This window comes from Ranitomeya variabilis, chromosome 7 (genome assembly GCF_051348905.1).
Source record: "Ranitomeya variabilis isolate aRanVar5 chromosome 7, aRanVar5.hap1, whole genome shotgun sequence".
In the NCBI taxonomy this organism is placed as follows: domain Eukaryota; kingdom Metazoa; phylum Chordata; class Amphibia; order Anura; family Dendrobatidae; genus Ranitomeya; species Ranitomeya variabilis.
In genome coordinates, this window is record NC_135238.1 from 41,351,265 (window position 1) to 41,369,510 (window position 18,246).

The window sequence follows — 18,246 nt, forward strand, 5'->3', positions numbered from 1 at the left end:
CAATGTTTGGAGGGTAAAATGGATTTAATCTTAGGAAATCTGAGAACAAAACATCATGCCTTATGTCAGGAATTTGAAGACTGGACATCATTGGATCTTCTAACAGGATAATGCATATCACAAAGACCATCAAGACTTGGTTTCAGAAGACGTCCTGAATAATTCTGGAGCTTCTGTTACAGTCACCTGAGTTGAACCCTATCAAATATCTTTGGTGAGATTTGAAGAAGGTGGTTATGACAAGAATATTGGTGAACTGGAGGTCATTGCCAGTGAGGAATGAGGTATGGTTTCTCAGGAATGCTGCCCAAAGTGAATGTCTGGCTATGCCTCCTGTTTATAGCAGGTCAAGCTGCTGAGTCTAACAATGTCCCTTTTTTAGACCAGAATAGTCCCAAATTTACCAGGAATGTTTACAAAACAGCAGGATAGACATGACAAATGTGGGACTATTAGCAGTAACAGGCACAGGGAGTACAAAGCCCAGGTTAGTGATTGGCTACAGTCAGGGTTGGCTCCAGGTTTTTGAGGGCCCCGGGCGAAAGAGTCTCAGTGGCCCCCCCCTTTAACACATACCACGATTCATGATTGCATATAACACAGCGATGTAGTATATAACACAGCCAACGTAGTATATAGCACAGCCACGTAGCATATAACAGAGCAATGTAGTATATAACAGCCCACGTAGCATATAACACAGCCACATAGTATATAGCACAGCCCAGTAGCATATAACAGCCCATATAGTATATAGCACAGCCACATATTATATAACACAGCCCACGTAGTATATAGAACAGCCATGTAGTATATAGCACAGCCCACGTAGCATATAACAGCCCATATAGTATATAGCACAGCCACATAGTATATAACACGGCCCACGTAGTTTATAGAACAGCCATGTAGTATATAGCACAGCCCACGTAGCATATAACAGCCCACGTAGTATATAACACGGCCCACGTAGTATATAGCACAGCCATGTAGTATATAGCACAGCCCACGTAGCATATAACAGCCCATATAGTATATAGCACAGCCACATATTATATAACACAGCCCACGTAGTATATAGAACAGCCATGTAGTATATAGCACAGCCCACGTAGCATATAACAGCCCATGTAGTATATAACACGGCCCATGTAGTATATAGCACAGCCATGTAGTATATAGAACAGCCATGTAGTATATAGCACAGACATGTAGTATACAGCACAGCTCCCCTCCCCCCAAGAATGGCCCCATAGTCCAGTACTCAGTTATAGTTACCCCCTCAAAAAAACACTCCTCACCTCTCAACGTTCCCGCGCCGCGCTGCTCCCTCCCTGCTCCGGTCTCAGCGGCTGCCGCTGCACTGCCTGTCACACAGCAAGTACGCGAAGACGTCATCGCGCACCCGCAGCGGCAGTGTCAGAGGCAGAGTGGGGAATGATGGGAGAGGGAGCGTCAGGTGACGCTCTCTCCTCCATCATTTGCTTTGAAATTTACCAGCAGACGCCGGTAAAGTTCAAAGCGGCGGCGGGGGAGTTGGCACTTGCGACAGGCGGGCCCCCCTGCCTCACAGGGGCCCCATAGCAGCTGCGCGATGTGCCACTAGATGAGGGACCCTGGGGGAGTGGGGGCCCTAGGCACTGGCAGCTGCCTGCTCCTAACGACGGCCCTGAATGGGCCCCCCATCTCGCCAGGGCCCCGGCACTTGCCCGGGTACGCCGGGTGCTGACGCCGGCCCTGGCTGCAGTGTTCACATTCGTGTCCTTACAGACGTGGAAGTAGAGCTGGGATTTGTATTTCCTGCTTTCAAAGTGGCCCCCAGTTCAGAAGTTACCAGGAATATGTTGAATTTTTTTAAGTATTCATGGCAAATTTTAGGCATGTCCCAATCTGAAAAGGAGTAAATTTTGCATAAATCCTAAATGGGGAATTCTTATTCTCATTTGGGGTACTCCCATGAGGTCCTAGGGCATGGGACTTATCAACCGAGGTGTTGATATACATGTACCCAGTTTTGATGGGCATGTGACCGCTGCAGAACTGACCAACGTGTCACCTTAACGGTATAAAGACGACACTCAAGATCAATTGCAAAAGCTATAGGGTTTATTAAAGTGGTGCAATGTTTTAGTATGTCAGCATTTTACAAGCGTTTTGATTTTCTGAGTATGGAAAATAATTTTTGTATGGAATTTTAGAAAACCCCATTAACTTGCATTGTATTGTATGCTTTTATTTTTTCTAATTATTAATTTTTTACATCCACCATGCAGATCCAGGGATATGTACCTTTTTATGATGCGCCCAATAGAATAATTTTTATGGTCTTTATCAAGGTGGCCATGCTCACTGGTTAATTATACAGAGCAGTTTAAAAACATGCCTAAAAACGGAAAATCCTGAGAGCATCGCCCTCTTGGTAAAGGCTATAACAATGAGCATATTTAGCATCCATAAAGCAATAAATAAATGGAATTTGCTATTGGCGATGTAAGTATCCTGTACTGCTGGATTAATGACAAGACACGATGGAATATGGAATGTTGGTTTATTGTCAACGCATTTCAGAGTCACTCCGACTCCTTCTTCTCGACAACCGTAAATGAAAAATAATCTCACTTTCAATCGTTAAAGCGCCATTTCAGAGGCAGGAAATTAGGGAAGGTGACCCTTCTGATGCCCGTTGGCAATTCCCTCCATTTTCATGGCAGCCATGGGTGCTACTGAAGGCCCCGTGTCTGCCATATTTGTACAGTTTTACAATACTCTCAAGTGACCACATGCTCAAGTCCCCTAAGGGGACTAATAAAGGATGTAAACAAAATAGAATGATTTAAAAATTAGTAAAGAAAACAATATAAAAGTTCATATCACCCTCGTCACTTTTTTCATAAAGTAAAATCTAAAAAATAAAAAAGTACATATTTGGACTAATAGGATATTATAATATTTATTTCATGCAGTGATTGCCAAAATGGAAAAAAAAACAAAGTGTCATAATCGCAGTTTCATGGTCACTTGGCCCCAAAAAATGGAATAAAAAGAGAACACAAAGTCATTTGTACCCCAAAAATGGAAAAATGGTAATGATAAAATCTACCGCTCGTACCGCAAAAAAATCCCCAAAATCCCCGATACAGCACTATGGAGAGGAAATAAGAAAAGTTTTAACTTTGGGAAGATAAGGAGGAGAAATCGAAAGTGAAAATGAACCCAATTGCGTTCACAAAGACCTACATGAAACATGGTGGCAGCCCTTCTTCTTAGTAATAATTGACTGCGTGCACCACTCCAGATCTACTGGTGGGTCCCATGGTATTTGCAGTCTCGTAGCCACACCTGTGTATATAATATAGTGTATATAGTACTCGGGGATACAGGTAATAGTGAATGGGTGTGTGACGGCGTCCCGTCTGGAGACATGTGGAATGAGCCATAGCGGCAGACACATGCTGAGATAGTGACAGGGAGTGAGGTGACACAAAACCATAAAATAGGATCACTTCCCAAAAACAACCCCTTCTCCAAAACACATCTCACTCCAAAGCAGTAAAATGGAGAGCTTTGGTGAGAAAAAGAGAAGCAGCTGCAAACAGCCGATGGAAAGCCTCTGAGATGCCACCTAAGTATGCAGAGTGACAGCTGTCACAGGCCCTATGGAGGGCGCATCTGCCATTTTATGTACCGCTCCATCCTGCCCCCTGTCTCTGCTGACAAGCGCTCTCTATTTACAACACACATTTCGCTTTCCCCTTTTGGGACAGGTCAGCGTTCGTCGCCATGGCAATCACTGCAAAATAATGTAAGGGGACCCTGGTCACTTTCAATTTATGACGCCTCAGCCCTGCTAGAGAGGCCGTGAAATGTGGGTGAGGGCCGTAAGCATGTGCTGAGAGTCACTTTCTGGTGTGAAATATCTCTAAGGGCTTGTGAAGAGTTTGGTGACAAGCAAGCGACGAATATGGAAAATAGTGCAAAGAGACTGCGGAGGAGACCGATCACAGACCGATCACATTAGGACATTGAATTTCCAAATTTCCATAATAGATATGATTTCTACAGGCGCCATCATTCTTAGAAATCTCTATAAAATAATACTATAAGAATCAGAGATGCAATGTCAGACATGGGTGCCGGGGGCCCACCAGTAACATTGACTGTGGGGGTCCAATGTTCAGCTACATGCAAATATTACATTTACCCTCTTTCACAAATGTACCTCTGCTTTGTAAATTAATGATGAATTAATTACTTCATCTGAATCAAGTATATTGTGCTCATAGTGGGGCAAGGACTCCTGCACAGGGCCCACCGGGAGATTTACCGGTTCCCCGTAGACCAGTCTGGGTGTATCTATAAGTGGTGCACACTTACATTTTCACCGGGGTCCTGGCATGTGAGGGGGCCCAAATATTCTTCTGCCACGTAAACTATATGGACCAAATTATTGGAACACCTCTTAATCATTGAATTCGGGTTTCTTTTTCAGTCCTACTGTCACAAAGGCGTAAAATCAAGCTCCCAAATTCAAGTGTGGTCCTGTAGTAGGAGTCACCGGTGTAACAAGTCAGTTCATGAAATTTCTTCCCTCCTAAAAATTCTCCCATCACCTGTGAGTGATGTCATTGAGAATGAAAGGAACCGCAGCAAGTCAACTGGAGACCACGTAAAGTTTTAGAGCAGGGTCACTGAGTGCTGAGGAGCAGAAAAGTGACCGACGCTCTGATAACTCCTTAACGGCAGAGTTCAATCCGAGTCCTCTGGTATTAACATCAGCACAAAAACTGTGCACCGGAAGCTTCATGGCCGAGCAGCTGCATGCAAGCCTTACATCACCAAGCACAATGCCGAGCATTGGTTGGAGTTGTGTACAGCCACCACTGGAGTCTGGAGCAGTGGAAAAGTGTTCTGTGGATCACACTTGTCTGTTTGGCATCTGATGGGCAAGTCTGGGTTTGGCAAATGCCAGGATAATGTTACTTGCCTGACTGCATTGTGTCCACTGTAAAGTTTGGTGGAGTGGAGATAATGCTATAAATTATTTTTCAGGGCTTGGTCTAGGCCCCTTAGTTCCAAGGCTAATGGCAGGGATAATGCTAGGAAGTTTGATGTGGAAGAACGTTACTGACCGTTCAGGGCCCTGACCTCATCCCAATCCAAAACCTCTGTGATAACCTAGAATGGAGATTGCGAGTCTGAGCCTTCAGTCCAACATCAGGGTCTGACCTCACTAATGTTCTTCTGGATGAATGGTCAAAGATTCCCACAGGCACCTCCAAAATCTTGTGGAAAGTCTTTCCCGAAGAGTGTAAATTGTTTTAGCTGCACCCAGGGACCATCTTCGTATTAATGCCTATGGAGTTAGAATGAGAAGCCATAAAAGCTCCTGGACGTTTAATGTTTAGGTGTCCTAATTGTTTTGGCTATATAGTGCAAGAAGACACCAGCACTACAAATGGAATCTTGCAAATGGTGGCCCAAAATCTAGTCACAGATCTGGTGAGGACACAACTGTAAGAAGTGTGTGTGGTGGGGCATTGACATGACCCAACCGAAAAATAAAAAATTGGTACAACCCTCCCAATTCCAAAATGTTGTCACTTCGACCTGTAAGATGCAAATTTCTCAAGTTTTTAAGGATTTTATTAACCAGCTGCAATTGTCAGTCTGACCATCCTTAAAAGACCCACATGAATATGGAGCGCCCCAATGGGGCCGTGGGGTACTCGGTACCGGGTCCTGCGGTTCACAAGGGGATGTCACAGTGGCTGACCCAGTCCATGGCCCTGGGACATCCGTATAAAAGGGAAGGGTCTTTAAAGGGATAAAGTTTGTGTTTGTGACGCCACCTGTGGTATTCGATCAGGGTGACCGACGCTGCTTTAAGGGGTCCGCTGGGGTGATGTTATGGCAGCTAGATGGTATACCTTCTCACAGGTGAAGTATGTCCCCAGGGCTTCCCGGTGTGTAGATGGTGGATGGTGAGAGGCGCAGTGAAGAACGAGGACACCATGTTGCAGTCTCTTTACCTTTACTGAAGATTTCAGCATCCACAGTCCAGGGCACCAGATCACAGGGCAGGCAGAGTCCGGCCGGTTTGGAGGCAAATCCAGAGTCCCCTTGTCCAGGTGGAAATCAGTAGCCTTCCCTTGTGGTGCAGTGTTGTAGTTCCTTACTGCCTAAGGCTTCACATAAGATCCTCACAGATGTAATGTCTTTCTCTCTGTCCCCCATATAGGATAGGACAAACCCATATGACTGGTGGCTTGAGGCTGTTTATAGGGACTCTAGCATGCCCCGGCCTCCAAAGGTTGCCACCGTGCCTCCTGGGTGTAGGGCGAACAGGTAACTTGCAATTAGCTGTCCTGCCGGTCTCTGAAGTAAAGCATAAAGGTCCTTACTCCCTCGGTGTGTTGGCTACCGGGATTCTGCGCCTCAGAAGGAGGCAGCCTGCTCCTGGCTGGTCCCCCTCTGGTATCCTCTCCTTTGCTATGACTTCCTTTACGCTCTCTGCAATTTGTTCGGCTTTCTATCCGTCTGTTTCCTAGGAGCTGCAGCACTTTAGGCTACACAGCTCCTATGCTTCCTTTCCCTCTGTCTTCCTGACAGGAACTGAACTCTTTCCCTCCAGATAAGGATGTTCTTATAGGGGAGTTCACCTTAAACAGGCTTAGAGCTCCCCCTTCTGGTCTGGAGTGTGAACATGTTGCATGTATTGTGTTACCTGGATGCAGTTATCCTTCATTGCCTCCAAACGTAGCATCACTCTCCTTGAGAGGAAAGCAATACCACGGCGACGACCAGGACCCTGGGGCGCCGCAAATACCTCAACTACGTAGAGATGAAGCTCAAATGTCAGCCATAGATGTCCACGGTAAACCTCTAATGGTACAAGTCACACTATTCCTGTAATGTCAAAGTTTTAAAGGGAACCTGTCACCAGGTTTTTCCCATATACTGTAGGGGCAGCCCCTATAAGCCTCTGTTACAGCATTCTAAGATTCTGTATATGTCCCCAATTCACACTGCATGACACAAAAAATAGTTTTTATTACTCTCTCTTATGGGGGCAGTCCAGTCCGATGGGCATTGCTGGTCTTGATCCGACACCTCCTCTCTTCTTGCGATTGCCATTCTCCTTGCTTCTTGTGAATGATGCATCCTACGTCATCCACACACTGTCCTCGATCACGCTACCGCGCAGTTGTATTCTCTCTGCCCTACTGAGTTCAGAGTAAAGTAGTGTAGTGCACATGCGCCGGCACTCTTTGGTCTTTCCCAGCCCATGCGCACTTACTACTTTGCTCTGCCCTCGGCAAGGCAGAGAGAAGCGCACCTGCCATGGAGGACAGTGTGTGGATGGATGACATATGACACGTCATCCACACGAGGACGGCGATCATAAGAGAGGAGGTGCCAGATCAAGACCAGAGACGCCCATCGGACCGGACCGCGCCGTAGGTGAGTATAATAAAAGTGTGTGCGTGTTATGCAGAGCGCGTTGGGGACATATGTACAATATTCTAGAATGTTGTGACATAGGGCTTACAGGTGCTGGCCGTATTTTATATAGGGGAAAACCTGATGACAGGTTCCCTTTAACTTCCGGCCTTGGCTGTGCTGACAATACAACATCGCTGAAGGAACTTTCTTTTTTTATCTTTTATTTTTTAATCAGGTCATCCATAATCGAAATCCCCATGAAGTTTAGTAGTAAAAGCTGAGAAATTAATTTACTGTAAGAAGGGGGGGTCAGAGCAAAGCTTCATTTTCACATGGTGATGGGTATGGGTGTGTGCCTTCCAAATATAGAACTCGTGTAGGCATATAGAATTATGTTCATGTGAATGAGCCTTAGATCAGGTTTACACGGTGGCTCCGCTTTCATCCACAGAACGCTCTGTCCCTAATACTAACGGGTTTGTTTTTCCTTCTATTTTTCTATAAATTGCACCCGCTTTTGCACTTAAAGAAAATCCCTCACCGGGTCAAAAGTGGGCAGTTTTTTTGCCCTTATTTCATTTCCGCTGATCCCGAGTATTCCTTTAAAAAAAAAAAATAATAATAATAATTTTTTATTTTTTTTAAACCCACCTTATATTTCCAGAGATATGGGCCTCTATATAGTGCACCAAATATTCTCATTTTTACCGTCTTTACCCAAGGGGGCACTGATCATTCACTAGTTAATTATACAGATATGTCTCCTGGAATAATATACTTAGAGCAACGTCCTATTGGCAAAGGCAAAAAAAAATTAGCATATTTAGGTCCCATAATAAATAAATAAATGGAACACTAAATAAAATATGAGCAAAAGCTGCCCCCTTTTTGACCTAGTCACAGGTCCTCTGTGAGACTTATTTGGAGTGTGCCCTTGCGTGGACCCATCCTTACTTGACTCTTCGGCCGGGGGTTCGCACATGGCACTGATTTGTGATATCCTAAGCCCCACTAGATCAACTTACACCTTTAATTGACAGATGTCACATATAAGAAAACAAGGTGAGAGATGACTCACTTTCTCTCACACTTGAGGAGTGTGGTCACCAGCAGATTACTCCTCGGCCACATCATGGCTACATTTAGAATAAAGCCGAGCGAAATGGCACATTTATGCGCATCCTCTGTTTTCTGACGAGGATTTTTCTATCAGAGAAATGGGAAGAAAATATACTTTTTTTGGTATCATCATTTTATTATAAGGGCAAATTTGGCACACGTAGAATATAGGGTATATTTCCCATTGAAATTATTGGGATGGTCGGACGACATTTTTTTTTTTTAGATTTTTGGCATTGATTCCGTGTCCAAAATACTACTAAAACCTCTATGTGAACTCGGCCTAAGGGCTCATGTAGATGAACGTATAAATCGGATGAACGCTGTCCAGTTTTGGATTGAATAGCACACTGACCCATGATATGACCCATGAGATGAACGATTTTACTCTCGGATCGACTCTCTATGAGAAAAAAAAATGCCGCATTCACTATTTTACTGCGCATCAGAAGAGACTCTTCCATTCTATGTGGGCCTAAAAAAAATATAGATAATTGGTGTGCCGTCTGATATGTTAAGGACACATTTGTATTATTAACATTAGGAAACTGTATTTGATTATGTACATTTTTTAATGTAGATGTATGAAAATGGATGGCACACGATGTTAAAAAAAAAGGATACACGGATGAAAATTGGACAAAAATGAGTTAAAAATCTTTATTTTTCTATTAATTTTCTGGATGAAATTCGGATTATTTTTTTAGTTGGCTTGTCTGCAGCCGGCCATAGAGTAACATAACAAGGATGGGAAAATCAGATCGACTCGAGCAGGGTCTGAGCAGCACATACAAGGTCTCCTCGCCTTGCAAAACACACAAAGTAAGACAGCACCAGCTATCTTATGTCAGACCATGCTGAAAATCGGGCGACTGTTAGTGAAGGATGAGAAATGTAGGTTAGAAAAAGCTCAGGACCCAAAAGGTTGGAGACCACTGATACACAGAGCCAGAGGCATAACTCGGAGGTCCAGGGCCGCCCCTATTTACTAAGTGCTACTTATGAAATTGCTGTAGACTTAGGGCACCAATACACATTAGACTAATATCAGCAGAACCCATCGACTTGGACAGGATTGGCTCACAGTCCAATGTGTATAGGGTCCTGGCAACTTTACCTTGACAGATGATGTCAGGGAAGAGAAGGATCCAACACATTGAGTTTCCTACCCTTTTGTTCCCCGGAGAGAAGTCCTCCCAGAGTAATCAATCTCATAGAGAACACTTGAGTGCTCTGCCTAACGTCCCTCTATATGGGTGACTCGGGAGATATAGCTGTCCACCGAATGATTGATTGGCCGACAGCTATCTATTATGTTTGGAGGGACTTTACCCAATGATTGTTTGGCCGACAGCTATCTATTATGTTTGGAGGGACTTTACCCAATGATTATGTGGCTGACAGCTGTCTATTATGTTTGGGGGGGCTTTACCCAATGATTATTTGGCTGACAGCTATCTATTATGTTTGGAGGGCTTTACCCAATGGTTATGTGGCTGACAGCCTTCTATTATGTTTGGAGGGGCTTTACCCAATGATTATTTGGCTAACACCTATCTATTATGTTTGGAGGGGCTTTACCCAATGATTATTTGGCTAACACCTATCTATTATGTTTTGAGGGGCTTTACCCAATGATTTTTTGGCCGACAGCTATCTATTATGTTTTGAGGGGCTTTACCCAATGATTTTTTGGCTGACAGCTATCTATTATGTTTGGAGGGCTTTACCCAATGGTTATGTGGCTGACAGCCTTCTATTATGTTTTGAGGGGCTTTACCCAATGATTCTTTGACCGACAGCTATCTATTATGTTTGGAGGGGCTTTACCCAATGATTATTTGGCTGACAGCTATCTATTATGTTTGGAGGGGCTTTACCCAATGATTATTTGGCTAACACCTATCTATTATGTTTGGAGGGGCTTTACCCAATGGTTATGTGGCTGACAGCTATCTATTATGTTTGGAGGGGCTTTACCCAATGATTGTTTGGCTGACAGCTATCTATTATGTTTGGGGGATCTTTACCCAATGATTATTTGGCTGACAGCTATCTATTATGTTTGGAGGGGTTTTACCCAATGATTGTTTGGCTGACAGCTATCTATTATGTTTGGAGGGGCTTTACCCAATGGTTATGTGGCTGACAGCCTTCTATTATGTTTGGAGGGGCTTTACCCAATGATTATTTGGCTAACACCTATCTATTATGTTTGGGGGATCTTTACCCAATGATTATTTGGCTGACAGCTATCTATTATGTTTGGAGGGGCTTTACCCAATGATTGTTTGGCCGATAGCACCGATGGAGATGGAGAAGCTTTTAGACCTTGACACCAGAGCCAGAGCACGATTGCTATTATTATTTTACTGCCCCTAAAGAAATGACTCGACCATAGTAATATCCCATGGATCTGCTATTTTAGCAATGCTATTGGACACCCTGTTGCCATTTTCAGGCTTCGATAATTGCACCCCGAAATGAAATCCAATCCAAACTGATTCCAAAACATGATTTTTATTGATAGCATTGTGTTTTCATCGTTCTTGTTACTTTAACACATCATCGTTTGGTATCGTCAGTGTGTGAATTTACAAAAGGTGTAATAGCAGAAACAGCCGGCAATGCATTATCAATATAAAAAAAATATAAATAAATAGGCTGAGGCATTAAACTGCTAGTTGTGGAAGCTCAGGATCCCCATGTTAGCGGATGAAGAGGACATTGTAGACGGCGCTAATCGAGGAGATGACTTTTGCTTGTAGATCTTGGAGCAGAAGCCTTCCCCCCTTCAATGGGGCAATCTCTGATTTTGATGACCGGGTTCCATCAACATTTCAGTTTAACAAAGTAAAAGGGGGGAGGTAATATTTCTATCATCATCCGTTAGGAGTATCACTTTAAGCCTTGACCAAAGCTTGGAACTCTGAAAAAGTGAGAAAAAAATAATATTAATGAAAGGATAATTTCTAAAATTTGTCATTGGTATCATTAGAAGCTTCTGCTTATTCAACATTATTCTGCATTATTTTAGTCTTTACTTTTAAAAATTTTTTGGAAGTATGGATTTCCATAAATGACAAACCCCTTTAGGTGTTACCTTATAAGTTATAGCTTATGTTTATTAGTGTCCTGAAATATCACAAAGCTGCAACTAGAGACTGATAGTTTTTTTTTTTTAATTGAAGGACTATGGGGATCAACTATACAATGCTGTACTATCAAAGACTCCATTATAAATCAGATAAAAATCCATATTACACATATAAAATAGACTTTTCCATATTCACCTTCCACTCCAATTTTGCCGTCACCATCTGAGTCACCAGCGGACAGGAAGTTCTTTGTTTCGGAGTCGGTGAGTTCTCTGGCGCCAGCACTGAAGTTCTTCAGGAACAGTCTAGATATGGGAAAGGGAGAGTCACAATGTAGCAGAGGAACGCTATAGACCCAAACACATAGACCCCTGAGATTTCATTAATAGCTCGGTCAGGCTTTTATCTTTCCCTCCCTCCAGGTTATCCCATTGGTGGTTAAGTCGTTACTCACTTCAGCTCATCTTCCTCAATGTATCCGCTCTTGTCCTGGTCCAGGATTTCAAAGACTTTCTTGACTTCAGCCTGGGACTTGCTGCTCAGACCAGATTTGGCAAAGAAAGTTTTGTAGTTGAAGTTGTCCTTGGCTGAAAAGGAAATCATTAGGGAGTTTAGATTGATAGATTGTAGATAGATAGAGACATAGATGGATAAAAAATATATATTAGATAAATAGACATTAGATAGGAGATGATAGATAGATAGATAGATAGATAGATAGATAGATAGATAGATAGATAGATAGATAATAGATAGATAGATAGATAGATAGATAGATAGATAGATAGATAGATAGATAATAGATAGATAGATAATAGATAGATAATAGATAGATAGATAGATGATAGATAGATAGATAGATAGATAGATAGATAGATAGATAGATAGATGATAGATAGATAGAGACATAGATGGATAAAAAATATATATTAGATAAATAGACATAAGATAGATGATAGATAGAAAGATGAACGATAGATAGATAGATAGATAGATAGATAGATAGATAGATATGAGCTAGATTGATGATAGATAGATAAAGTATATTTTATTCTAGATAGATAGGTAGATAGATATGAGATAGATAAAAAAGATATATATTAGATAGAAAGACATAAGATGGATGAATGAAGGGTAGTAGGATAATATATAGATTAATAGTTGGATAGAAAGAAAGATATGTCTATTTTATTCCAGATAGATATGAGTTGGATAAAAATATATATTAGATAATTAGACATAAGATAAATGAATGATAGATAGATATATTAATAGATATATATTATGTATAATATTTCTATATAAATATGAGATAGATAAAAATGATATATATTACATAAATAGACATAAGATAGATAGAAGGAATAGAAATATATGAAATAGAGAAAAATATATATTAGATAAATAGACATAAGATAGATGAATGATAGATATATTAATAGATATATATTATGTATATTTTTTCTACATAAATATGAGATAGATAAAAATGATATATATTAGATATATAGACATAAGATAGATAGAAGGAATAGAAAGATATGAAATAGAGAATAGTGTATGTTAGATAAACAGACATAAGATAAATATAGAAAGAAAATGGATTTATGTGAGATAGATATAAGATATATGAACAATATATATATTGATAGACACACTAGTGCATGTGATTTGTATCTAAAATGTCCTTCTATTAACTGTAATGTTAATTGTAAAAATATTTATAAATACTTTTTTACAAAACCGAGAAGACTAATAAGCTTTTCCTATGCACGTTGGTTAGTTTTGCTCTTCAGCATATTAGACATTGGCCATGGAGTAAAGTAAATGTGTTTCCTACTGCCCACTCCTTTAAAGCTCAGGCAGCCCTTGCAGCGTATGCTAGCAGTTCCCCTCTCCTCCAGCAGGAGGCGCTGTCACTTGACCCTAGTGTCCTAGCTGTGCTATCTGGTGAGATGAGGAGTGATGATAGACGCCGGTGCTGATGACAGATAGTACAGTACCTTCAGCGATGGCAGCTGAGATGTCAGCGTCACTGAGGATACCTGCAAAAGCCATCTTCTATATCTGCTAAGAGATAAATGACGGGTTAGACATTTGGAGCCTTGCCGGTACAGCTGCAACATAAGGAATAAAATAGCTTAGCAGATGCACAAAACTATCATTGGTGGGTGCAGTACCACACTTGTGAATATGAGCACGTTACATTGTATCCATAGCATTACAGTCAGCAATCTGCAGCAAAGTATCAGTGCAACAAACAATATTTACGCTAAGACCTGAAACATTGAACAACACAAGTTTCGCTTTGGATAAGACACGAGGAAACAATCCAGGTTGGTGATGAGACTTGCAAGTAACCAGTGATGTTGCCCATAAGAAAAAAAAAGTTATTCCTTTGCAATAACTGTAGTCCCAAAAAAATCATAGGAAATTAGGAAATCTCCTTCCAGTCTGATCCTTGTAGGTCAATATTGGAAATAAGGAAATAGTCTTTTTTTTTTCGTTTTCGGTAGCAATTCTTCTGTTCTTCCAAGTTGGAGCAAGATAGAATCCCAGAGATTGAGAGAGCGGAGAGCGTGTAACTCACCTTTGGGTAACTTTTTCCGGTGGAGGAAATCTGTGACTTGTGCTTGTCCCCTTCGGGGAGACCACTTATATACCCTCCAAACACCACCCTCAGACCATATACAGTAGCATAGAAGACCCTGTCACCGAGCAATTCTTCCTAAGCTGGGGCTGTAAAACCTGCTGGCTAATGACTTGGTTATTTATACCCCACTTGGAATTTAAATGATGGTTTGGTCAAGGATCTTCTATGAGAATGAGAAGGGCTGGAACGCTCTCCTTTCATGGTCTTCACGTTGCACAATATCCAAGTGCATAAGAATTCATAAAATATTGTAGGTGAAGCAAAATAAGTGACGAGATCCCACCGCACCGAGCCTTGCATGACCTAATCAGGGCTGTCTTAAGTTTCTTGGATGTTCGGTGATGTATTTACGGCAAGGTATAAGTTTAGCACCTTCGCTTCTCGCAGCTTGAAGGATCATTGCTCCTTTAATACAATTTACATTAATAAAACATCGGCCCCCAGTTAGGGGTCTGCAGTGCTATTTAATACCCTGTAGAACTTCAGCTGTTGCAAAACTGCAGCTCTTAGCAAACTCTTAACAGGCGTAACTTGCTCGCAGATTATAGTTTGGAAGTAGCAGGAAGGGGTTAAAAATGTGGGCGAAAAATTAAGTTTGAAAAAAAAAAATTAGATCAAGGATTGACTCGTTGGATTTTTTTTATCCATTGCTGATCGTTAGTAGAACTTGGAGATAAGAGGCGTCTTGCGGCTCCTTATCTCCGATTCCGTCCAATAAGGCTGTGTGCACACTGTGCATTTGTTATGCATTTTTTGGGCATTTTTTTTTTCCCGTCCCAAAAGTGCTAAGGAATCCTTATGTCAGCAAAGTCAACGAGAATCCTGATCAGTATCTTTGATCTCAGGATTTGCGGTGCGTATAAATCCGCACAAATCCGCTGTTGCAAAACTGCAGCTCTTAGCAAACTGTTAACAGGCGTAACTTGCTTGCGGATTATAGTTTGGAAGTAGCAGGAAGGGGTTAAAAATGTGGGTGAAAAATTACATTTGAAAAAAAAAAAATTAGATCAAGGATTGACTCTTTGTATTTTTATCCATTGCTGATCGTTAGTAGAACTTGGAGATAAGAGGCGTCTGGCGGCTCTTTATCTCCGATTCCTTCCATAAGGCTGTGTGCACACGGTGCGTTTTTTATGCATTTTTTGGGCATTTTTTTTTCTCGTCCCAAAAGTGCTAAGGAATCCTTATGTCAGCAAAGTCAATGAGAATCCTGATCAGTATCTTGCATCGTGCATATAAATCCGCAGAATGTCAATTCTTTTTGCGTTTTTTGACCCATTAAATGCACAGGAAAAAAAGACATATGCCAAAAACGCAACAAAAACACTGCAGATTTTCCGCAGCGTTTTTCCTGCCAAGAGATGCCAAAATTTCTGCAAGCAAATACTCAACGTGCGCACATGCCCTAAGATGGCAAATGGATAATAATTAATTCTTTAGTAGACTATGTTCACACATTGCATATTTGATGCGTTTTTTTTTCCGCAGGCAAAATCTGCTCTCTTGGTAGTAAGAAACTTGTCTCAAAAAGCAGGTTTTTTTCTTAGTTTTTGTTGGTTTTTTTGCAGCGTTTTTATCAGGGTACATTTGTATTTTGTACATGCTGATAAAGCTTAATGCATAAAAAAAAATATCTGATTCTACTTCATCAGGTTTTTGGCACCAAAAACGCAGCAAAAACTGATACCTGCATTTTTGCAGCATTTTTTGCACCACCCATGGGTGAAAAACGCTGAAAGCAGTGACATGCTTCATTTGGCAAAAACCAAGGTTTTGCACAAAATACTGAGGACAAAAAAAAAACAAGCTGTGTGCACGAGATTCCTGAAATCTCATAGAGTTTGCTGGCACTGTAAAACGCAGATGAAAAATGCTAAAAAAATGCAATGTGTGAACATTTTAAGTTAAGCCTTTAAATTTTGTATCTTCTGATCGGAGCTAAAGGTGGAAGCACCTAGGTAGCAGAGACCACTTCCTATAGTCTGGACTTAATATGTGTCTCGGGGGATTTGATAGAGAGCCCATCTCAGGGCTGATGTGAGTGATCACAATCTGCAGACAGTACTATTGACCAAGTAGGCGATATTTAAGGTGGTTCTCCGGTACTAGCAAAATGCTGACCAAAGCTTAGGAAAGGAGAAATATCACAGTCTGAGCTGCCTATCAGCTGATTGAAGGGGCCAAAAGGAATCTACAGCCTGTGCCCCACATCACTGTGGTTGTACCTTGTATTGCATTCACTTGAATTGAGTTGTAATACCGGGCACAGCCACTATTAAAAGTACAGCGCTGTGCTACTCAGTCCTATTTACTTTCTGTTGGAAGGTGCAAATTTAAAGAAGCCCATCTTCCGCCTCATCCTCCTCCTTCTCGTTCTCCTCCCATCAACATTTTTACTATCTTAATATATTGCAATCGTCACATTATATAGCACTGTGTACTTACAATTGCTCATTTTGCTTTTCTACCCAGATACTTCTCTTTTCTCTATTCTATGCATAAAACAGGAAGTCTCTTTTCCCTGCAAAAGTCCCTGGCAGGGAACAGCTGGGTCAGGAGTTGAAGAGGGTGGTGATACATGAAGGGACAAGAGAATTCCTGTTTCTACATAGAACAGAGAAAAGAGAAGAATTATCTGGGTAGAAAGGCAAAATGAGCAATTGTAAGTACACAGTACTATATAATATGATGACTACAATATATTATATTACTTCGATGGGAGGAGGAGCAGGAGTGCTTCTGTAATAACTACAAATTAGTTGAGGAATGAGACATAATGATTACTCATTTTCAAAGAATATGGACACCCTTGAGGGAATTTTTTTTTTTACTTCTTTACATGTATTTTGGACTAAAAATATTTTTTGCAGTTGTTTATCATTAAAAATATTGTACTGTTTGGATTATTCTTCTGTTTGTTTCCCTGTTTGTTGAATAAGATTAAAGAAGCCCTTCTCTCATCAAAGTTTGTATCCTCTTAATATATTGCAGTCATCATATTATACAGCACTGTGTACTTACAATTGCTCATTTTGCCTTTCTACCCAGTTAATTCTTATCTTTTCTCTGCTGTATGTAGAAACAGGAAGTCTCTTTTTCTTACATGAGTCATCACTCTCTTCACCTCCTGACCCAGCTGCTCCCTCCTCCCCCCTGCCAGAGACTTTTGCAGTGATAATGACTCATACAGAGAAACTTGACCTCCTGTTTCTACATAGAGCTTAGAAGGATTCAGCTACTCCGTTATTAATCACAAGATGTCATAGACCTAATGGGAAAGAGAAGAATTGTCTGGGTAGAAGGGCAAAATGAGCAATTGTAAGTACACAGTGATATACAATATGATAAATGCAATATAGTAAGACGGTAAATATTTTGATGGGAGGAGAATTGATTCTTTAACTAAGAGTCCAACAATGAACTCTTCTGAGAGAAGTATGTAACTTTTTTATCTGTATTTTACGGTGCTCCTCTCAGCCGATTTATGACCACAAACCTCACGAAAGGAGAGCTGAACTTTTATATCATCATAAATTAGAAACTCTTCTCCAGATTGGGCAGACTGACAGGTTCTTAGACTGACAGGTTCTTAGTTCATTCTTGCTGAAGCAATAGACAGTGGAACACAGAGGAAAAGGCTGCAAAAATTGTAATAAAACCCAAATGCAAAAATGATTTTTACTCCAAAAAACATGCATTCCGACAAGATTTCAGAACCCATTTGGATAGGTGATAACTTTGAAGAATGTAAAAACCCTGTAAAACAGGGATGTCAAGCTCAAATACACAGAGTGGCAAAATTAAAAGCGTGGACAAAGTCGCGGGCCAACCTTGACATTTATTTAACCCCTTTCTGACATCGGACGTACTATCCCGTCGAGGTGGGGTGGGCCCCCATGACCACGGACGGGATAGTACGTCCAGCGCGATCAG

At 41.3% G+C, this 18,246-nt stretch overlaps 1 protein-coding gene across 2 annotated transcripts; it reads right to left on the reverse strand.

Annotated features, from left to right (window-relative positions):
* Positions 1–11,066: 11,066 nt before the first annotated feature.
* On the reverse strand, positions 11,067–14,342 carry LOC143785794 (parvalbumin beta-like). Of its 2 annotated transcripts, none has more exons than XM_077274929.1 (5): positions 14,251–14,342; positions 13,664–13,727; positions 12,115–12,247; positions 11,856–11,965; positions 11,067–11,491 (listed from the first exon to the last, which is right to left on the reverse strand). In XM_077274929.1, the coding sequence occupies exons 2-5, from the start codon at positions 13,716–13,718 to the stop codon at positions 11,466–11,468; spliced, it is 324 nt and encodes a 107-aa protein (XP_077131044.1). In that variant the 5' UTR covers positions 13,719–13,727; positions 14,251–14,342; the 3' UTR covers positions 11,067–11,465. The 2 variants fall into 2 exon arrangements, with proteins under 2 accessions (XP_077131044.1, XP_077131043.1); XM_077274928.1 differs by having other exon boundaries at positions 13,664–13,730; positions 14,251–14,340.
* Between the last annotated feature and the right edge of the window lie 3,904 nt (positions 14,343–18,246).